The sequence below is a fragment of the Zootoca vivipara genome, chromosome 9 (assembly GCF_963506605.1).
Source record: "Zootoca vivipara chromosome 9, rZooViv1.1, whole genome shotgun sequence".
Lineage (NCBI taxonomy): Eukaryota > Metazoa > Chordata > Lepidosauria > Squamata > Lacertidae > Zootoca > Zootoca vivipara.
The window spans coordinates 11,146,828-11,169,990 of NC_083284.1; the positions used below are offsets into that span (position 1 = coordinate 11,146,828).

A 23,163-nucleotide genomic window follows, 5' to 3' on the forward strand; every position below is an offset into this window, starting at 1 on the left:
CAAAGTGCTATATGAAGATTAAAAATGAGACACGGTCACCTATGTGTGAACATGTTCACCACAAGCATGTGCCGGAAACTAGAAATCTGTAAAGGCCACAAGGGGTATCTGCTACGGAGGAAGAACATTGGAAGCTACCTGTCAGGAGTCCAGGTTCCCTGCTTGATAACACAGTAAGCGTAGGTAATTAAAAAGGAGGATTTATTGCAAAAACAAACAGATAGCTCCAGACGGCTCTAACGCAGCTGCCAGCATTATCACTCAAGATGACCCTTCTGAAGACTACTTCCGGTTCTTTCAGGATATATTGAACTGTCGCCCCTTACGTCTCATGTTTGGTTCCTATCTAGCAGCCCTCCCATTTGCCGACTCTTCGGACTTATTGGATCAGCTCCAGCCTCTTCCTGTTCTGACAGACTGTCTCTGTGTCTGTTTGTGCCTGTTTGAGCTTCCTGAGAGCTTTGGCTGTGTTCCAGCCCACTCTCAGTTGTTCCCATGGTAGCCAGCATTCCAATGTCCAGAGGAGTCACTTCTGACTGCTGTATTCTTTGCTCAGCCTGTGTCAAATCTAAGCCTCTCTGTTCTGCAGCAAGCTGTAAAGTTCCACTAGGAGTTGGCTCATTCCTGACACTACCATTGCATCTTTCTAGCTTAGTGGTGTTTGCATTGACTGGCAGTAGATCTCCAGGGTTTAGATGATGGTTTCTCCCAGTGTTCTTAATATAAATTCATGGAGGAGAGGGCTATTGGCGACTACCAGCTATGATGCCTATGCTTTGCCTCCACTGTCGTAGGCAGGAATGCTTTTCAATACCACTTGCTGGAAACCACAGGAGAAGAGAGGGCTCTGGTGCTTGAATCCTGCATGCTGGTCTCCCACAGGCACCATGTTGGCCACTGTGAGAACAAGATGCTGGACCTGATCCAGCAGGCTCTTAATATGTTCTTATTTGGAAATGCCAAAGATTGAACCTTGAACCCTCGGCATGCAGGCAGATGCTCTTCTGCCGAGCTACGGCCCTGGTGATTTGTGACTATGTCTTCCACCGCTTTCCCTTTATGATGGTGGTGACCCAAAATGGACAGACACAGGGGTCACACCTGCCTTGTGCAAATCATTCAGCTGTACCCACAGATGCCGACCAACAAATCAGGAATGAGCTCCCCCCGCCATTTGCGTCAACTATTGACCAGTGCCTCCCCCCCCACCTCCACTATGCCGTGAAAGAGACACTATCAAACAGATGCCCAGCGTTCATATTCCAGCATATCCCAGGAGCTGGCCTCTAGTTACATTTTAGGCACTGCACAAATGCTTTCATACAGCCCCATGAAACATAGGATAAGTTGGAAGAGAAAGCAGCTGTTGCATGCATCAGATGTCCACCTTGGTTAGTAACCATAATAAAAAGGTAAAGGGACCCCTGACCATTAGGTACAGTTGTGACCGACTCTGGAGTTGTGTGCTCATCTCGCATTATTGTCCGAGGGAGCCGGCGTATAGCTTCCAGGTCATGTGGACAGCATGACAAAGCCGCTTCTGGCAAACCAGAGCAGCACATGGAAACGCCGTTTACCTTCCTGCTGTAGCGGTTCCTATTTATCTACTTGCATTTTGACGTGCTTTCGAACTGCTAGGTTGGCAGGAGCTGGGACCAAGCAACGGGAGCTCACCCCGTCACAGGGATTCGAACCGCCGACCTTCTGATCAGCAAGCCCTAGGCTCAGTGGTTTACCCACAGCACAACCTGGGTCCCAGTAACCATAATATTCTAGGCCAATTCTGCTCTACTAAGGTGTCTAGCTTTGCAGCTGGGACTGGGAGTTAGTAACCATCTAGCTTGAGGACCATTGCAACAGATGCATCCAACATAGGGACACCTTGACTGGCAAGTTGCACCCCTGTCTCTAATTCAGTGGTGGCTCATCAGCCACTTTCCAGATGTTGTTAGACACCCATCAGCTTCAGCCAACATGGCAAATGGTCGGAGTCAATGGGAGTTAGAGCTGAGTGATATCTGGTTTTCAACATTGCGCTATATCACCAGCTAAACGTCGCAATTATCACGATGTTTGAAATAAGGATGGAGCTACCGGTATGTAGAGGCATTGACTGGCTTCACGGTTTTCTCTGCATCATGATTTTTACCGGCACTTGCTCTTGTGATTCGCTGCCCCCTGCAAGAGACAGGGAAAAGAGTTAACAGGGGCTGCAGGAACCGGGAGAAGCATTGGCTGGCTTCATGGTTTTCTCCATACTGTGATTTTTGCATAGCAAATGCACAAACATCTTGATTTTCAATTTATCGCCAGGGCAAAAAATCGGTATCACGACATGGACTTCAAACTGGTTTTGGACAATATGTCGATATATCACTCAGCCCTAATGGGAGTTGCTTTCCACTTCAGAAAGCCTTCTCTGTATTTATTTGAGAGTTACTGCATCAAACCTAGTGGGGCTTACTCTTGAGTAGGACTGGGAATTCGAAGCTGAGGTACGCACGGTGAAAACTGAAACGAGCCATGCTTTGTTTTCAATGAGTTACTCTAGGAAACTCCACCCGTCACCAGCTTTGACTTCACCCACTTCCGCCATGCGGTCCCTAATAGATTACGCCTCATGGTATGTGGCCCTGAGCAGAAAGAAGGTTCTCTACCTTTGGCCTAAGGATGAACTATTTTGTGTTAAGTAATCCTGTTACTTAGGGGTCCACCTAGTTTAGCGTGGTCTGCAAGTACCCTAGCATTGTCTCCAGACTCGAGACATTGCTCCAGACACAAGACACTCCAGTTCTTCTGGTCTTTGAAGTGAAGATGCATATGTACAGAGAGATTTGCTAACACTGTTGTTGTTGTTGTTTAGTCGTTTAGTCGTGTCCGACTCTTCGTGACCCCATGGACCAGAGCACGTCAGGCACTCCTGTCTTCCACTGCCTCCCGCAGTTTGGTCAAACTCATGTTCGTAGCTTCGAGAACATTGTCCAACCATCTCGTCCTCTGTTGTCCCCTTCTCCTAGTGCCCTCCATCTTTCCCAACATCAGGGTCTTTTCCAGGGAGTCTTCTCTTCTCATGATGTGGCCAAAGTATTGGAGCCTCAGCTTCACGATCTGTCCTTCCAGTGAGCGCTCAGGGCTGATTTCCTTCAGAATGGATAGGTTTGATCTCTTCTTGCTAACACTATCACCATGCTAACCCACAGCCTCTTCCCCTCTCACGGATTCTGTGTCAGACCTTGACCGAAAATGGGACAGCATCAGGATTTGCAACAGGGCTTAATGCAAGCAAGGCTCTAGAGACCATTATACATTCCTGAACCAATGGGAGGACAAATGGCTCGGCAAGCCATACACTTGACTTTGCTGATGTTGCTAAGGCAACCCAGTGCACATGGCACCCTCACCCCAGAACATCCAGATATGGTGTGTGCACTAACTCAAGACATGGACCATGTCTTGAGTTAGTGCATACACATAGCCCTGACCTGCCCCATAAAGATAAGCTTTCGCGAACGCTGGTGTCGGGAGGACACCTCTGAAGCTCTGCTCCACCAACACAGCTGCTACTGGTGCCCTAACAGAACCTGGGCCCTGGAGGCCCAAGACTTCCACCCTCTACAAAAAGCAGTCACCTTCCTTACAGACAGTGCAATCGCCCCTCTGCAGCAGGCTGCCAAGAGTCTTAGTAAAAACGTCTGAAATCTCCTTGCGCCTTTCTTCAGCTCCCTTGTTGCTCGTGTTGCTATCCTACCCACCCCTTTACTGCTGGCGTGAGCAAGGACAGGAACGAAATGAGCAGCCAGGTAAGGTCATTAATCCTGGCGCCAAACCAGAGCATCATTCTTCCAAAGGGGGCAGGTATGTGGGGCCCTGGAGCTTGCTCCAGGTATCTTTGAAAAAAGCCTCGTGTCTGACATGGAACAGCTTTATCCTCCCCCCCCCCCCGCCACCTTTTTTTTTCAGGCGCAGGAATGGATTAAATACAGCATGAGAGTTAGGCAGAGCTTGACACCCATATAACTTGGCCTCAATTGATTCTGCAGCTGTACAGTAAATCAGCCCCAGGAAGACAGTTTTCTCAGGGTACCCCTGTTACTGTTCCTGTCGCTGCTCGTTGGGTCAGTTATGTTATCAGAGCAAAAACGACGGCCCCTCTCCTGTATCATTTATTCCTGAGCTCCAGGGCTGTAAATTTGCACCGATCTGTGGCAGTACTTAGCTTTAATATTCTCATCAGCTTTATTAGAGAGGACTCGATTTCATGTACTGTTTCATTGAGAAGGAACGAAGCCTCCGATTTTCTTATAGCTGCATATCAGTGTGACTAAAAGGGTGATGTTTAACACAGGGAAACATCTCCCTCTGGAAGTGAGATTTTAAATCTTAAGAGTCCTGGGCTCGAGCGCCACGTGGGGCAAAAGATTCCTACATTGCAGGGGGTTGGACTAGATGACCCCCGTGGTCCCTTCCAGCTCTACAATGCTACGCTATGAAGTGGACACTGCATTGGAGGAAACTGATGCGGCAGTAGCAATGATGCCTGAGCACTTGAGCTTGATATATTCGCCTTCCATGGAAGCTAACTACATGCAAATCCATATAACTGATTCCCAGGTTGCTTCCAAACGTCCTGTTTACTGAGCATTCATTCTGATTTGTTTTCTGGGGTGTTGAGACAATTTTGCACCAAGCAAATGTTATCTGATGGTTGTTTTTTTTTACAGGGTGGTGGGAGAAAGCAGGGTTGTTGTGCGAGAGCTCCAAATGAACTTCTGTTGCACATTGTGAAATTGCTGGCTTGTGACTGAATCCCACCTGAAAATAGCAAATGGGTGCAAATACCATAGCTGCCAAGTCTCCCGTTTTCCCTGGGAAATCCCCATTTTCCCAGCTGTTCCTAGCTGAAAAAACGGATTTTTTTGTTTCCCCCCGGTTTATTCTAGCGCAGCGGCCATTTTGGAACTGGGCAAAGCAGCATCAAAAGTCACTTCTGAGCATGCTCCGCCCAGTTCCAAAATGGCGGCAGTGCTACCTCCGGTCTGCTATTTCCGGCCCGGTCCCTTATTTCTCTGACAGCAACTTGGCAGGTATGGCAAATACCCCCAGTATCACATTTTTATTTATTTAAATGCAGCTTTGAAAGAGGGTTGCTTGGAGCAGAGAAACGACGTGTCTCTCTGTGTGTGTATTTCCCCTCTTGAAACTGCTTTTCATTTTTAAAAACCACATTGGGGCTGAGTTTGCATAAACGTCTAGTAGAACATGGAAAGGTGACACAGAAATGTCGGAGCATATCATTGGTTCACACTTGGATCACTCAATGTGTTGGTTGGTGGTTGGATTCCTACACCCTCCCAGGTCAAAGTAAAATAAAAAATTTTCCTTCAGTAGCACCTAAAAGACCAACTAAGTTTTTATTTTGGTATGAGGTTTCGTGTGCATGCACACTTCTTCAGATACACTGAAATAGGAGTCCCCAGGCACTTATGTGGAGAAGGGGTGGGGAGGGGGGTATCACTCAGAAGGGTGGTGGAAGTGGGTGATTGACTGACTGATAGCTGTTGATGACTGAAAACAACTGCAAATGGTTTTGCATTAAAAAGCAAGGGTTGAGATGGCTGAAGATCGCTTCATCATGTATAATGAGATAAGAATCCTATGTCTCTGTTCAAACCAGGTCCCTCCATGGTTTTGAGCTTGGTGATAAGTTGTAATTCAGCAACTTCTCTTTCCAGTCTATTTCTGAAATTCTTTTGTAGTAAGACAGCTACTTTGGGATCTTGTATAGAATGTCCTGGGAGATTGAAGTGTTCTCCTACTGGTTTCTCTGTCTTGTAATTCCTGATGTCAGATTTATGTCCATTTATCCTTTGGATAAATTCATGTCCATTTATCCTGTAACCTCCCAGGTCAGTTTACCCACTGGTCCCAATTGGTAACATGCACGGGAATGCAGTCTGAATGTTCGAGCTCAGACCAGACACTCCAGTAGCTGACAGTCCAAGGGGCGGTAGATTCACTCCCTGCTCTGAGCTGTGTGGGTGTGTAAGACTTTAATTAGACCAGGTGCTGGAAAATGCCCACCCCCTGCTTAATTGGGCTTAAGACAACACCCTGCCCCGAAATTTCGAGAGGGTAGTTGGAAGTACACACACAAAAATGGAGTCACTTTTTGGGTATATCAAGTGCAAAGAGAAAAGGGGGGGGGGAGGCTGTTTTTTTTCCCTCGGCTCCTTAATTTTTCCCCAAGCCGCTCCTACAAAAAAATATTTTACCAAAGACTACAGAACATTTCCTTGCTCCGCCAGCTCAGGAACTTTCCTCTCCTCCCACGTACATTCCCTGCCTCCTCTCCAACCAGAGGACTCCAGATCTTTCCCGCCTCTCCCCATACATAGAAGCTGTTTGACACCCCAGGTAATTTTTCTAGCACATTAATTTTAATATGAATGGAGCGTCAAAAGCTCCTTTGGAGGCTGTTAAATTCCCAGCCCGAGTCTGTTTATAGAAGCCCTCGCTGGATGGAAGAGAAGCTCTAATCAGATTGTAGCTACTGGGGTCTTAGGTGGATCAATTATTTTGCAGCTGGAATTGATTGCTTTTCATCGCAGGCCTGAGCATTTTGATTACATGTTTTGGAAGTACGGAATGAATAGCTTTGGACTTGTTACAGCCATGGGTCCTAATCGGCATGTAGCAGATAGACTTGGCTTGCCAAGTTTCCCTCTGCAATGTGAAGGACCCTTTTCCTTTTTAATTCGTTTGAACTCTTTGCTGCCCCGTAATTGCGTGCAGTGTTAACGCTTTTTAATGCAATTTTAATTCCAAGCTTATGACTTGTTTGCAGAACAACACCGCGTGGAAGCCAGACTCCTGCCGGGAGTGCGGTTGCCATGGCGACATTGTCCTGTGCAAAGCCGTCGTTTGCAAAAACCCTCGCTGCGACTTCAGGAAGGTAAGGTGACAGAATGACGTCCATGTGGAGAAATGGAGTGGTTGTGGCAAGACCCCAAGTTCAGTCTCTGGCATCTCCTTATAGGGCGGGGAAGGATTTCTGCCTGTAACCCTGGAGAGCTGTTGCCAGTCAGTGCAGACAGCACTGAGCTCTATGGACCAGTGGTTTAACTCCATCTAAGGCATATTCCTATTGTCTCTTCTTTGTTTGAAAGTGTGGCTCAGTCAGTAGAGCATGAGACTCTTAATCTCAGGGTTGTGGGTTTGAGCCCCACATTGGGCAAAAGTTTCCTGCAATGCAAGGGGTTGGACTAGATGATTGTCTTGTTCCTTTCCAACTCTACAATTCTATGATTTTAGTTTAATACAGGGGTTACCAGTCTTTTTGGCAATCACTTGTAGCCAAAAGTAAGATTGTCTTCCATAAACACGGTTTTAACAATGGGTCCGTAAGTGACTGTGGAGGCCAATTCTGGATCCACACGTCTTTCCACAGTGGGGACATTGGTTTCCAGGCAGGAGTTGATCACGGTGTGGGTTGGGTTTTTGGAAGATGCCTGTGCGTGATTTTGTTTTGTGCGTGTAGATCAGTGCACCAATGCACAGTCTTCGCAGTAGGGCTCTGTTCCGATGGCATGAAGTAGTCACGGCAAACCGGTAGATTCCTATCTGCTGCAGCCTTCATCCGCCTTCACAGCCGTTGTAACATACCGCTTGTTACCATCCGCCTGTTCTGCCGTTGAGGACTTCTTCGATCATTCTTTGTCTGGCTCCTTCCCTTTGACCTTGCCACCTTGGGTGACCCTGCTGGGAGTACGAGATTCCCAACGGCTTCGCTCACAAGGGTCATAGGAACATGCAAGCCCACTCACCACGACAAGGTGATGATCCAGTGAGTAGGGTTACCAATGTGGCAGGTGCCCAGTGGTACCTCCTATGGCACCCATATCATCATCATCAACAACAACATCATCATCTTATTATTATTTATACCCCGCCCATCTGGCTGGGTTTCCCCAGCCACTCTGGGCAGCTCCCAACATAATATTAAAAACACGATAAAAGATCAAGCATCAAAAACCTCCCTAAACAGGGGTGCCTTCAGATGTCATCTAACAGTCAGATAGTTGTTTATTCCCTTGACATCTGATGGGAAGGCGTTCTACAGGGTGGGTGCCACCACCGAGAAGGCCCTCTGTCTGGTTCCCTGTAACCTCGCAGTGAGGGAACCAGCAGAAGGCCCTCAGAGCTGGGGGAGGAGATGCTCCTTCAGGTCTACAGGGCCGAGGCCGTTTAGGGCTTTGAAGGTCAGCACCAACACTTTGAATTGTGCTCGGAAACGTAGTGGGAGCCAATGCAGGTCTTTCAGGACCTGTGTTATATGGTCTCTACAATGTACAAGAGATTTACTTGCTCTCGTTGCTCAGTTCCTGTCAGGGAGTTGTTGCGGCTACTCCCGAGTAAAGACGCTCCAGTCCATTGTGTCTTTAAAGGTTTTATTGTGCAGATTATTATTTATTTACAGTGCAGAGATAGCAGAAAACATGACCTCCTAGTCACTCTCAGAATCCAGCAGTGGCGCCCATTGGCTTCGGGGCCAGCATAATAACCAGGGCACCCCGAAACGCCGCCCCTTCACCCTGCGTTTTGGTGCATGCCTTCAGGCGCCGGAAGGAGCGGTGTCCCTTCTTCCCCTTGCTGGCTGGGGTGGTGCCTGGGCTCCAGCGCCTCCCTGAGCCGTCCCTCCTCCCCTAGATGGTCAGAGTGGTGCAGGGGGTCCGATACATCACTGAGCCCTTCTTCCACCGTCTGTTCTCCAGAGCGTTGCCAGGGCTCTGATGCCTCGCTGAGCCTTCCCATTCTGCTTCCCCCTGACCCGCTGCTAGTGCTGTCGCTGGGCGAACTGCTGGTCAGGATGATGGGGGGAGGCTCCCTGTAGGGAGTCCCCCTGACAGTTCCTATTTGCATTCTTCTGTTAGACTGAACACAGCTCCCCACAAAATAATAATAATAATAATAATAATAATAATAATAATAATAATAATGCCCACATGGATGCTAGGATTCCTCCTTTCCATTCTGAACAGAGGAGGCCTATATTGTCGAGACTGTGTGTTGAAATAACAGGAATGGGCTTTTCTAGACAGATGGATTTGTGACACTCGCTGAATGGCTTTTTCTCATTCAGGGGGAAGTGCTCCAAACACCTGCCAACGCTTGCTGCCCTGAGTGCGTTTCGCAAACGGAGGGATTTTGTGAGCATGAAGGACGGGTCCACGAGGTGAGCATTTCTTGTGTATCCCTTTCAACTTGCAGTTGGCTTTTCTTCTTGGAAATAACTCTTGTCTCGTTCCCTCTTGGGACCTTGCCTTGCTCCTGCAGAGAGACATTCAGAGAACTTCATGTTGGAAACACAATCTGAGTGAGATCTAGCTGCTTGTCTGGTATGTCGGGCCGAGAGAAGTCTGGTCGCTTGATGGCCGGGCTTTCTTAATATCCACAAAGCGTTGCATTGATCCGCTCGGCCAATTCTTTGGCTGCCTTAGATTTTTCTCCAGTTCTTCCATTCGGGGAACTAGGTCAGAGCAGTCTTATGCGGCATCACACATGGCCTAACCAAAGATATTGCTGCAAATTAACTTTTGGGCAGATACCCAAAGATGAGAAGAGGAATGGGCAAAAAATAATAATAACTGGCGCACTCTCGCTGCCAACTGGGTCATTTTCACAAGCTTGGCATTTTCACTGTGAGAATATGAGTATGTTCATTTCCAGGAGCTTGCTTATTGCATAAGTATAGAGGAAGAACCATTAATCATCTAATTCGTTTGCTCGTTGCAGTTTCTCCCATTTGTAGAAAATTTGGGGCTCGCAAAGAGTAGCGTAGGATTGCCAGCAGACACCTCTCCAGAAAGCAGCCATTGCTCCAAATAGCAGGCCTGTCAACGAGTCTTCACCATGCTAGCAGAAAAGAGAACCTGCATGTATAGAGGCAGTGTATCTCCAAGTTTCATTTGCTAGGGACAAACAGGAGCCAGCCATCACTCCAGATTAGACTATTATTAGAGTGTTGTTTTTGTAGTATTTCCTGTCTTTCCATTAGAAAAAAAAGAATCAACAGGGTGGACTTTTCTCAGGGGCCATGCTAATCTTCTCTGTATCGTTCCAATTTTAGTATATGTGCTGCCGAAGCGAGCACAGGGTGGACTTTTCATAGAGAATGGATGCAACACAGCAATGGGGAACATGTGTCCCTCCAGTGTGTTGTTGGGAATCCAGCCCCTACCAGCGCCTGCCAGAATGGTCAGTGATCTGGGAAGATGGGAGTTTTGGACCCCCAGATGTTGTTAGATCACAGCTTCCCCATCCACGATCCAACAGGGCAGTTGGCTGTGAAAGCTAAATGGATCTGACTGCCAGCTGTTGCCAAGAATACTGGGCATGGATGGACCTCTCGTGTGGCTCAGAAAGCACAGTTTTTATGGGCTGAATCCCACAAAGGCTGCAGTCGAGATGTCTTGGCCAGTTGAGCATGAGACTCTCAATCTCAGAGCCATTGGTTCAAGTCCCCCATTGGGCAAAAGATTCCTGCGTTGCAGAGGGTTGGACTAGATGCCCCTTGTGATCCTTTCCAAAATCTATGATTCAATGAAAGTCATTGTGTGGGCAGAACGACTCCTGTAAACAAAATATTCCTATCCCACAGCAGCCGCCCTGCACCCACCAATCTGTTCTGGAGCACATCAGTTTTTTGGGAATGTGATGGCGGGCACATCGGGGGGAAGGGGAGGAATGGGAATTCTCGTTGCATGAGCGGAAGCTGTTCTGCTCGGACAGCGATTTCACTGGCTACAGCTCTATGCTTTTGGTCTCTGCCCACTTTGCTGCTTATATAACTTTTCCTTTGCTTGCTTCACCAACAGAGAAAGTTGAGATCTAAAGAGTATTTGTTGTTGTTTAGTCGTTTAGTTGTGTCCGACTCTTCGTGACCCCATGGACCATAGCACGCCAGGCACTCCTGTCTTACACTGCCTCCCGCAGTTTGGTCAAACTCATGTTCGTAGCTTCGAGAACACTGTCCAACCATCTCGTCCTCTGTCGTCCCCTTCTCCTTGTGCCCTCAATCTTTCCCAACATCAGGGTCTTTTCCAAGGATTCTTCTCTTCTCATGAGGTGGCCAAAGTATTGGAGCCTCAGCTTCACAAACTGTCCTTCCAGTGAGCACTCTTACAGGGGTGTTATTTGCCAGAGGGCTAAATAGGGACATAAAATGGAGAAACATGGCAGAACATAAAGATTTAAATGTCCTCCTTATTTTTAAAGCAAGGCAATAATGGTTCTAGTTCTAATGTATGTCTCTGAGAGTATTATTGGAACAAATGCAAACATTAAAATATATGAGCCCGGCTTTATTTTCAACCCAGGGCTAGGAGGAAGGGCAATGCTGTTATGAGTTCTGGACGAGCGTGCCGTACAGATCTGGCCATACTTTTGGTAGGGAGTTTAGTGACTGCTGGCTTAGTGGCTAGGAAAATGTCCCTTATTAGAACCAGTGGCCAGGGAATAGCAGAAACATCCCAGAATCAGGGTACAGTAATACCTCGGGTTACGAACGCGATCCGTTCCGGAACGCAGTTCGTAACCCAAATAGTTCGTAAACCGAAAGCAATGGGCGCCGCCATTTTGCGCATGCGCAAAGTGCGATTTTCGCGCTTTGCGCATGCGCAGATCGCGCGATCGCGCGCGCGGCGCTTCTGCGCACGCACGCGCGGCGAAAACACTTCCGGGTTTGCGCAGTTCGTAACCTGAACTGTTCGCAAACCGAGGTGGTCGTAACCCGAGGTACGACTGTACAGTACAGTATTACTAAATTTGCATCTATACATATAATACCTTAGGGACCCAGGTGGCGCTGTGGTTAAACCACTGAGCCTAGGGCTTGCTGATCAGAAGGTCGGCGGTTCGAATCCCTGTGATGGGGTGAGCTCCCGTTGCTTGGTCCCAGCTCCTGCCAACCTAGCAGTTCGAAAGCACGTCAAAATGCAAGTAGATAAATAGGAACCGCTACAGCGGGAAGGTAAACGGCGTTTCCATGTGCTGCTCTGGTTTGCCAGAAGTGGCTTTGTCGTGCTGGCCACATGACCTGGAAGTTATACGCCAGCTCCCTCAGCCAATAATGCGAGATGAGCGCGCAACCCCAAAGTCGGTCACGACTGGACCTAATGATCAGGGGTCCCTTTACCTTTATATAATACCTTAGAACATGTACACTTTATGCAAAGCAGTGTCCTCTTCTTTGGTAGAGTCTCAGTGACTATCAGACTCAGGGTTCGAAACCCCTCTGAGCAGGATGGGAGGTAGATGATATATCTTTTCCCCTACCAACTAAGGATGATGTAAGGCAGACTGGGAAACAGACTGAGAGCGAGCGAGGTAGGAGCTACACACTCAGAATTGCCTCTTTCTGGAAATCTGAGGTGGGGCAGTGGGGTTTCCTGCTTGTAGGAGCCAATATTACAGAGACACCTTAAATCAGGCATTCCCCAAACTTTGGCCCTCCAGATGTTTTGGACTACAATTCCCATCTTCCCCGACCACTGGTCCTGTTAGCTAGGGATCATGGGAGTTGTAGGCTAAAACATCTGGAGGGCCGCAGTTTGGGGGTGCCTGCCTTAAATCTCCAAGAATCTCTTCTTTCCAAAAAAAAGGAAACCCAAGTGTGGTTGCCTGAGGTTTTAACACCGCCTGGGGAAGTGGGATGCACTTAAAAGTATGTTTGGAATAGATGATGCTGTGGTCGCTTGGATGGGTTTAAAAGAGGACGAGGGAAATGCGTGGAGGGCGAAACCCTCAGCAGCTTACTAGCCATAATGGCCAGCTCTATAGTACCTCTGCTTTTTGGAAGGGGGGGGGCAATGTGCCTCTGAATACCAGTTGCTGCGAATCACAGGTGGGGAGAGTTTTCTGCATCATGTCCTGCTTCCCATATGCATCTGGTTAGCCACTAGGAGAAAAGGATGCTGACCCAAATGGGCTATTTGATCCAGCAGGGCTCGCCTTATAGTCAAATGCTCTGGTTTCCTTGGCATCCCTTTCATGATGGGATTAGGAAATGGGAAAATATAGTCCAGTCCAGTAAAGTCCAGTCCAGCTTCTTCTATTGCCAACAGTTGACAGCTATGTGTTTTTCTGCCCTGTTTCCCCCTGCAGCATGGTACGGAATGGGCTGGCTCCGGATGTACGACCTGCTCTTGTGCCAGTGGGGAGGTCACCTGTACACCCAAGGCTTGCCCTGCCCTCTCCTGCGAGGGAGTGGGGGCCCCCAGGAAAGGAGAGTGCTGCCCACGGTGTGCCGGCAGTGGAGGTGAGTGAGTGAAGGGTGATGATGGGAGAAGGGATTCGTCCTGGATTTGCCCATCTTGAAAACGTAAGCAGACTTGCCGCCGTCGCCGCAGCTTAGCCAAATGTAATCTAAGCTTGTCCAATAAGCTGTTGCTTATTGCAGGATTTATATAGCCGCTTTTAAATAGGGGAGGAAAATCTGGGGCTCCAGCTATCCATCCATTTGATTGCTAAACCAAATATTACTATTATTATTATTATTATTATTATTATTATTATTATTATTATTATTATTATCTTATTATACTGCCCTTCATCTGGGGATCAGAGGGAGGCTTACAATATAAAAACACAAAAATACCTAACATATTAACAAACAAAAACACCCCCCACCACCACCACCACATTTTAATAGGCCAAAGATTCATTATTATTTAGGTGCTGATAGTGTCCTCTTGGCTTAACTTTGGTGCCCTGAAAATGCCAACCTAGGCTCACCTTTTCCCACCGCAACCTGTTTTGTGCTGGGCTGTCCTCTCAGTGGCTCACAGCTGCCTCTTTCATTATTAAACCATCTATACCCCTTTCCTCCAAAGAACTCATGTACATAGTTCTCCTCTCCATTTTATCCTCACAGCAACCCTGTGAGGTAGGTTACGCAGTGAGCTTCATGGCTACTTGGGGATTTGAACCCTGGTCTCCCAGGTCCTAGTCCAACACTCTAACCACTACACCACATGGACTCTCTCTTTCTTTGCATGTCCCCGGCCATGTGGCTTTCTGAGGAGCCATGTAGCAGAAGGGATTGACCGCAACACACATTTATGCATCATTTAAGACTGACTTTCTGGCTTCCTGTGTGATCTCTGATTTGCATTTACATGATACCTTTAATGAGGGAACGTTCAAGATCATGCAGAATTCCATGCCTGTTCAGTTGTGTGTGCATCGATTCTAGGCAGATTTACAAATTAGAGCATGAAAACTGGGAATTGAGGCACAATTCTTCCTTCTCCTCCTCCTCCTCCTCCTCCTCCTCCTCCTCCTCCTCCTCCTCCTCCTCCTCCTCCTCCTCCTCCTCCTCCTCCTCCTCCTCCTCCTCCTCCTCCTCCTCTTCTTCTTCTTCTTCTTCTTCTTCTTCTTCTTCTTCTTCTTCTTCTTCTTCTTCTTCTTCTTCTTCTTCTTCTTCTTCTTCTTCTTCTTCTTCTTCTTCTTCTTCTACCGCCCTATACCTGGAGGTCTCAGGGTGGTTCACAGAACAAAATCAAAATACAAAGCCACAAAATATATAATCAAAATGAAAACAGCAACCTACTCCCCTCCTTCACCCTGATGCTCATGGCGGAAGGTATCTTTCCATTCTTCCATGATTATTTTGCTCTTGGGAAAGGGGGAAAATAGGGATACACCAGAGGACCACAAATTTCTCATTTGAAATGGAAGACTTTCCATGTGCTTCTGAATCCCTCCTTGACCACAAGGGACAGATTCAGAGGACAACGTAACTACGGAAGCGTTACAGATATGCCTGATGTTGTGAGATTGCTCTTTGAAAAACGAAGAAGTGTATAACCTCACTGACTCTAGAGTAGGGGTAGGAATCCTTTGGCCTTCCAGATGTTTCTGAACCATTGCTGGCTGTTCAGCATGCTGTCTGAGCCTGATGGGAGCCAGACGTAATGAACATCTGGAGGCCAGAGGTTCACCAGCCCTGCTCTAGAATGTCCCATGAAGCTAGGGAAAAAACCAATGTTCTTCAATGCCTTTTTAGAGCCTTGCTCTTTCGATGGTCAAACGTACCTGGATGGTGAGGAGTGGCGGCCCAGCAAGTGTGCCAGATGTGTCTGTCGGAACGGGACTGCGCAGTGCTTCACCGTAGTTTGTCAGCCTATATTGTGTAAAGAGGTAAGATCGTGCAAGACTTCTCTGCATTTATTCAACTTTTTTTTAAAAAAAATTGTTATTATTTATTTTCAATGTTCAACTTTGCCATCCAGGTACTGAAAAAACAAGGCATTGTCTTAACTTTATCTGTTTCCTCTACAGTCATACCTCGGTTTAAGTACGCTTCGGTTTGAGTACTTTCAGTTTAAGTACTGCGCGGACCCATCTGGAACAGATTAATCCACTTTCCATTACTTTCAATGGGAAAGTTCACTTCTGGTTAAAATACGCTTCAGGTTAAGTACGGACTTCCAGAACCAATTACACTAATACTTCGGGTTAAGTACGCTTCAGGTTGAGTACTCCGCGGACCCATCTGGAACGGATTAATCCACTTTTCATTACTTTCAATGGGAAAGTTCACTTCAGATTAAGTACAGAGTTCTGGAACCAATCGTGTACTTAAACCAAGGTACCACTGTACTGTGACTAACTGGAGCTGAGCTTTAAAAAAGGGGAAGGGACAGGCATTTCATGAAAACTTTTGCACCCAGCAAAATGACTCCTCGGAGAGGAATGGAGCAAAACTGTTATTGCCTTAACTCTGACTTGGCTTTGTGTCGACGTCATGTAGTTTAGTTTGACTGCATGGCAATGTGACATGCATTACATTGCTTGCGACGTGATGCCAAATCTCCTCTTTGAGCGAGAAAATGTTTGCAGTTGTATTACTATTGATAACAGTGAGGTGGCCCCACCGTGGTTCTAGAGGACGTGGAACCAAATCACCCTGAGCAGAGGTAGGTTCAATGAGGCTTGGATTAGAAAAGCCAAAATAAGGATGGAGTAAGAAGATACTTGTGTAGGAACAGGGGGGTAGACAGACAGAGAAACTTGCATGCTTAAGCTTTGGAGAGAAACAGGATATACAGGAGAGACTAAAGTCACACCCACACTATACATTTAAAGCACTTTCGTGCCACTTTAAGAGCCATGCCTTCCCCAAAGCATCCTGTGAATTTTGTAGCCTGTTATGGGAAACAATTATTAGGGACTTCTTCCTCAGTGGCCCATGGCTATTGTTGCCATTTCTGGAAAACAGAGACTTTCTGGCAATGTGACTTTTTTAAAAACAACAACAACAACCATGTTCTGATTGGGTCCAAATATAAATAAAAGGTAAAAGGTAAAGGACCCCTGGGCAGTTAAGTCCAGTCAAAGGCGACTATGGGGTTGCGGCGCTCATCTTGCTTTCAGGCTGAAGGAGCCGGCATTTTCCCACAGACAGCTTTCTGGGTCATGTGGTCAGCATGACTAAACTGCTTCTGGCGTAACAGAACACCGTGGCAGAAACCAGAGCGCACGGAAATGCCGTTGACCTTCCCGCTGTAGCGGTACCTACTTATTTACTTGGACTGGTGTGCTTTTGAACTGCTAGTTTGGCAGGAGCTGGGACAGAGCAATGGGAGCTCACCCCGTTGCGGGGATTCGAACTGCCGAACTTCTGATTGGCAAGCCCAAGAGGCTCAGTGGTTTAGACCATCTGCATCCCTTTGGGTCCAAATATAAGCTTCCCCTGAATATAGGCCACACCCCAAAAAGAGATGTCTTACATATTCTCTGCCACCTTCTTCTTCCTCCTCCTTCAGCATCTCACATCCATGTTGGAGATGGACCTCTTTGAGTTCTCTCCAGCGTTCTCTATTTCTTCCTTCCTGCATCCACACCAGGCCTTCTGTTGGTTTTAAATAATCCAACCTTCACATAGGTGGTCACTCCCTTGGTCTTTTGAAATTGTAGGGTCTCCAACCTGCTTTTATTCCATAGGCCTGAGATGTCTCATGCCACATATACCCATTTTAACTTTGCTGCCTGTAAGAGCACAATTCTAGGCCTCACTCAGATTTCATACAAGCTGGATTTGGTGGGGCAGAGTGTGGCCTTTATTCAGATCAATACAAAACGTTCCTGCCAAGAAAGAAGGCGGCTACATTTCCTCCCAACTCATTTGCAGAGAGCCCTGTTTCCATTCTTCATTGCTGAGTACCACCCTCCAAATTACAGCTGGTGTCAGGAGGTTGCTACCTTTATTATTATTTTTGCTGCTCTGCACATTCCTTTTTTACATTCACTGAACAGCGCCCTTGATATGTGAGCTTAGTCATCCAGGTTAGCAGCTAAAACTTTGGCCGGGGAAGGCATTCAGCAAACAATCTTCATCCTCATAAATTTATTTTCTCTCTTAACATCTTCTCACCTGCGTTGAAAGCAGCCAGGTGTTCACATTAGTAATACCCAGTTCCTTTATTAGATTCCCCCCTCCCAATTTTAGAAGAATTTATAACGCAGTAACATTTAATGGCAGTTAAGAGCCAAACAACTCACCCCCCAGAAGGTATTGTCATGTCAGAGGATTAGTTCATAAAGATATAACCAACCTATTTCCTCTAACAGATTAATGCCAGTTCCTTTTCTGACGAGAGCATAAAACCGTTTTCAGGCAGCATGCTAAAATGCTCTGCGCTGGCTCGGATGCATCGCAAAACACGAAGAGTTTAAAGAAATGAGCTTCAGGACAAGTTGATGGGAGGTTCTTGAACGTTTTCATCTCGCCCCACATCTTTGCCACTGATCACACTATTATTTAATCAGCCAGTCATTAGAATGTGGAAGAGATGTGTCGGTGAGACAAGGAGGGTGTGAATAATCAGACCTGCAGGCCTCGGGTTACTGCAGTAATAGCAACCCAATTCCCCCTTTAGCTAATTTTCAGAATGTTTCAGAATGTTTGATAGATTTCCTAAGATGAGGCTCTAATGGAAAATGCATTAACCTTAATGGTGAGGCTCCTACCTTGTTCATTCTTCTCTCTCATTTTTCATTCCTGTACTGGCAAAGTGTCCATCAGTAAGGCAACGCTGTGTCTTCGTTCCTTCTCCCAAAGTGAAAGATTTCCATTGCCTCCTCGAGGCTAGGAGGCCAGCAAAGGCTGGGTCTGTCTGCTCTTCAAGGGACATCGCTGACGACAGCTACCCTGTTTTGCTGGGGGTGCACAGGGCAAGCGGCAGTGATTGCCAGAGACTCTTCCGGCTCAGCCCAAGGCAGTTCCCGAGGGAACCCTTGTTGGCTGAGTTGGGCAAGATGGGGACAAAGGCTTGCTTTCCAGTAGCTGCTACTGCTTGGGAGAGCCATGAGCAGTCTTTCTGGGGCCTGTAGCCTATTTTGCATTTGCTTGCTCCTGTGCGGTTGTGCGGTAGGAGAGCCTGCAAGGGAGTCATCCTCAGAGTAGGACGAGAATGCCCACCCTCAAGCCAGCACAGTGTAGAATGGGGTGCTATGGGCTCCCCATAATCTGAGGATACCAGCGCCTTTGCTTTTCTCCAATGAATCAGTGGCTCCCATCGAGATTTGAGCGATCTCAGAGTTGGACTTGAAGTCCATAGCTGCCAAGTTTTCCCTTTTCTCGCGAGGAAGCCTATTCAGCATAAGGGAAAATCCCTTTTAAAAAGGGATAACTTGGCAGCTATGACTTGAAGTTGCAAAGCTTCCGCTGTTCCCTTGGGGTCTCCAAGGGGGGGAATTCGGGGACCCTTGGATGTGCTTTTGAGAGTGCTGGAGGACGATATGTCAAGGTGATACAGCGCGAATAATCAAAAATTAAATGCAAAAGGGATCCCGAGACACAGTTCATTAATATTGTAGAACAACAGAACAGAGTGGCCTCTTCGCCCTCAGTCTCAACTATTGTCTCTCTGCCTGCCTGTATCTCTCTTTCCACACATTTAGTGCTCAGTCCAGTTCACTTGCTTTCTCCCTTGCTGGCCTCCCCAGGCCCAGCAGGCAAGATGGCATAATTGGTTGTTGGGTGCTAGAAAATAGGCTGTATCTATCCTTTGCCTTTACCAATTAGCCATGCCTACAGCTGCAGTCATTTTACCTGATCATCCTGGAGGAAAGGGGCTTAGGTACCCGGGGCAAAGTTAAGGGGAGATCTAGCCCCCTCTTTGCCTCATCTTTTGGCAGGGGGGTCTATGGAGGGCACTAGACTCGGCACTAGACTTTGAGAGCTTTCGCTATTTGCTCTGCTCCATGCCCTGCCAAGTGAAACATTTCCTTATTGATATGGTATCTGACTGTCCATCTGTCCGTCCGTCTGTCTGTCTGTCTGTCTCTTAAAAATGATTTTATGATCTTCAATTTTATACATTTCAATGATTTTATAATGATTTCAGCATTTCAAAACTCCCTTCCCCCTCTTTCTGCGGTTCCTTCAGTTTCCTTTTAATATTTTCTGCATATCCAAATTCACTTAATTTTATCCTTTATTTGTCTACTTTAAATATATGCTCTTATAAAACTGCAGATTATTGCAATAATCCCGCCAGTGTTCTTATCTGTTTACAGTTTATTTGCAAATATTCCATAAACCATTTCCATTCTTTTATAAGGAGTTTGTTATCTTGATTTCTTATTTTTCCGGTAAGTTTCGCCTTTTCTACATATTCCATAAACGTTTGTATCCATTCTTCTTTTGCTGGGACTTCTTCTTCTTTTCCATTTTTTGGGGGGGCAAGTAACATTCTTGCTGCCGTGGTTGCATACACAAATAAATTCCTATACGGTCTGGTTCGTTCTGTCCCTATAATTCCCACGTCTGGTGTCTCTCTTATTATATGCAATTTATTTCCTTCCACCCACCCTTTCCCCAATGCTCAGGATGAAAGTGCGGTTGTACCTGCTGGGAGGTGTTGCCCAAAATGCACTCCAAAATCCTGCTCTGCACCTGGGAGAGCATATGAGGTAAGGGGACCCTTTGATGAGAGCAGGCAGGATTCGACTTGGCGTGGGCTGCATATATGATACATTTCTGCTTCTCTCCCGGCACTCGAGGCTTTTGCCGGCATAAACAACTTCTCCCCCACTCCCTTTCTTCTTCTTCTTCTTTTTACAACCTGCTGCTTTTCTTCTTCCTGGGAAGCCTGACGAAATGAAGGGGATTAAGAAGTAGAAAGGAATGTGCTGGCGAGAGACAACTCAATTCACAGGCCAGTGTAGATAAGGCCGTTCCTGTTAACATAGTTTGAAAAGTGGTGTGTAAGAGGAGGGCGAGGCTGGGTGGGAGATAACAGGCCCTGGCGATCCAGGACAGAGCTTAGCATTTATTTATTTATTTATTTATTTATTTTTTAAAAAAATCAGGAATGCATTTTAAGTTTAAGGGGAGCCAGTGTGGTGTAGTGGTTAAGAGCGGTAGACTCGTAATCTGGGGAACCGGGTTCGCGTCTCCGCTCCTCCACATGCAGCTGCTGGGTGGCCTTGGGCTAGTCACACTTCTCTGAAGTCTCTCAGCCCCACTCACCTCACAGAGTGTTTGTTGTGGGGGAGGAAGGGAAAGGAGAATGTTATCCGCTTTGAGACTCCTTAGGGTAGTGATAAAGCAGGATATCAAATCCATACTCTTCTTCTTCTCTTCTTAAATTGTCAAGCTGGGAGAGCTCAGTTGGTAGAGCACCAGACTCTTCATCTCAGGGTCGTGGGCTTGAACCTCGAGTTGGAGGGAAGATTCCTGCATTCATAGAATCATGGAATTGGAAGGGACCCCACCGGTCATGTAGTCCAACCCCCCGCAATGTGGGAAGCATCCATGACAGATGACCATCCAAACTCTGCTTAGAAGCCTCCAAGGAAGGAGAGTTCACCGCCTCCCAAGGGAGACTGTTCCACTGTCAAACAGCTCTTACTGCCAGGAAGTTTCTCCTGATGTTTAGCCGGAATCCCCTTTCCTGCAACTTGAAGCCATTGGTTTAAGTCCTACCCTCCAGAGCAGGAGAAAACAAGCTGGTTCCCTCTTCCATGGGACAACCCTTTCGATATTTGAAGATGGCCATCCTATCTCCTCTCAGTCTCTTTTCCAGGCTAAACATAACCAACTCCTTCAACTGTTCTTCATAAGGCTTTGTTTCCAGACTCTTGATCACTTTGGTCACCCTTCTCTGCACATGTTCCAGGGGCTTGGATTAGATGACCCTCATGGTCCCTTCCCTACAATTCTATTATTCTATGTGTGCCTGCTCAGGATACTCCATTTGGTTTCTCCTACCCCCCCCCCCAGTTTTTCATTTTTCTCCTCCCAACAGCCAGCCACCGTTTTGTGGATGCTCAGTCTTCATCAGGCTGTTTTGTGGTGTTCTCCACCCCATGTGGACACCAGCGGTTAACCTGAATGGAGTACTTAACCTTTATTTCTGTTTTATAGCACGGCGAGCAGTGGCAGAAAGATGCCTGCACAACCTGTGTCTGCGACAGAGGGGAGCCCAGGTGTCTGAGGCAGACCTGCACACCTGTGACCTGTGAGAAGGTAATTCCTGAGATTGGAATCCCGGGAGAATCCTGGCCGTTTGCTGTTCTCTCTTTTCACGAGGCATCTGAATTGCGTGTTCCTAGGGGGAGAGCAAAATACAGCGTCCTGGAGTTTGCTGCGAGGAATGCGTCCCCTCCAAGGGGAGCTGCGTCCATGACGGCGTCGTAAGGTACCACGACGAGATGTGGAACGGTACCGGGTGCGTGTTCTGCATGTGTGACGGAGGGCGAGTCTCTTGCTGGCACGGAGGGTGTGCCAAGGTGGAGTGTGCCCCGGTAAGAAAATGACCGCTTTTTGAGCCACCTTATCTATCTACTGTAGTTCTCTTATTTATTTACATAGAAGATTCCCAGAAACACTAACTAAAAACTAAACAATCCAACAGGAACAGCAGAAATGAAAGCTGGGAATCTGGGGGTTGTGTTTTATTTGTTATGTTTTGTTTTGTTTTGATAAAACCATTATAAATTTTATTTTCAGCTTTCAATAATTTACGGATACACATCTTACAGTCTCGTACTTCCAATATCATTACATGTCATAGCTGCCAAGTTTTCCCTTTTCTCGCGAGGAAGCCTATTCAGCATGAAGGCATTTCCCTTAAAAAAAGGGAGAACTTGGCAGCTATGTTACATGTCAGACTCCCCCGTCCCCTTTTGCGGTTTCTTCTCTTGTTTATATTTTTAACCCTGGATTTTCCGTTTTTGAACTGTTCTACAATTAATCTGGACAATACTTTTAACTGCTTGATTTAAGTAAACCCTACCGATGCACTTAGTTGCAAACCATGATTTTTCAAATATTTCACAGATATTCCCTGGTTATGGTTCATTTGGGGTGGGCACCAGGGACTGGCAGGATGCTGATGAGTGTGTATGGGGGGGGGGGGAAGAGGTGTTGGAGTCTGGCTCTGGAGAGGGGGCCAGCGATTTGTGGGGAACGGGACCAGTGTCAAGGAATTGCAAGGCAAGCGCAGGTCACCCACAGGGCAGGAATAATGTGAGGCAGGAAATGCAATTAGATTTTATTCACAGAAAATGGCAACGCAACAGAGTTCCTCTGACTCGGCCTAATCCAGCAGGATCCATTGCTGAAAATGACCAATGGCCGGCCCCACCCTTCCCCTCTAGCCTCACACTCTGGATCTCTTCAAAGCAGACAAAGGCTGAGTCAAGGGGGGTGGGTTCCTCCTCTGGGCATGTCTGGCCTGTTGCTCAGCAACGGGCAGGACTTTCCTCGGTTGGGGTGTCAGAGGGGGAGGTGAGCCAGCAGGACTGGGTTTGTCCCGCTGCTGGGTAGCAGGGCAATCTCTGACTCCTCTCTGTTTGAGTCTGCACTCACACTACAAATCTCAAACAAACTAAAAAATTCCTTCCAGTAGCACCTTTTGTTGTTGTTGAGTCGTTTAGTCGTGCCCGACTCTTCGTGACCCCATGGACCAGAGCACGCCAGGCACTCCTGTCTTACACTGCCTCCCGCAGTTTGGTCAAACTCATGTTCGTAGCTTCGAGAACACTGTCCAACCATCTCGTCCTCTGTCGTCCCCTTCTCCTTGTGCCCTCCATCTTTCCCAACATCAGGGTCTTTTCCAGGGAGTCTTCTCTTCTCATGAGGTGGCCAAAGTA

General features: G+C 47.2%; 1 protein-coding gene and 1 pseudogene across 2 annotated transcripts in view; one reads left to right on the forward strand and one right to left on the reverse strand.

The window, feature by feature from the left end:
* The window catches only part of FRAS1 (Fraser extracellular matrix complex subunit 1), a 332,187-nt gene that overhangs the window by 126,495 nt on the left and 182,529 nt on the right, over positions 1–23,163 (forward strand). The window contains exons 3-9 of one of the 2 annotated variants that reach the window (XM_060278390.1): positions 6,845–6,952; positions 9,140–9,232; positions 13,162–13,315; positions 15,065–15,198; positions 19,894–19,977; positions 21,434–21,535; positions 21,622–21,813. In XM_060278390.1, the coding sequence (XP_060134373.1) occupies positions 6,845–6,952; positions 9,140–9,232; positions 13,162–13,315; positions 15,065–15,198; positions 19,894–19,977; positions 21,434–21,535; positions 21,622–21,813 (867 nt within the window). Of the gene's footprint in view, positions 1–6,844; positions 6,953–9,139; positions 9,233–13,161; positions 13,316–15,064; positions 15,199–19,893; positions 19,978–21,433; positions 21,536–21,621; positions 21,814–23,163 lie in introns of those variants that run through there. The other variant, XM_060278389.1, reaches the window with a different exon arrangement.
* LOC118084588 (U6 spliceosomal RNA) lies at positions 10,055–10,150 on the reverse strand (annotated as a pseudogene).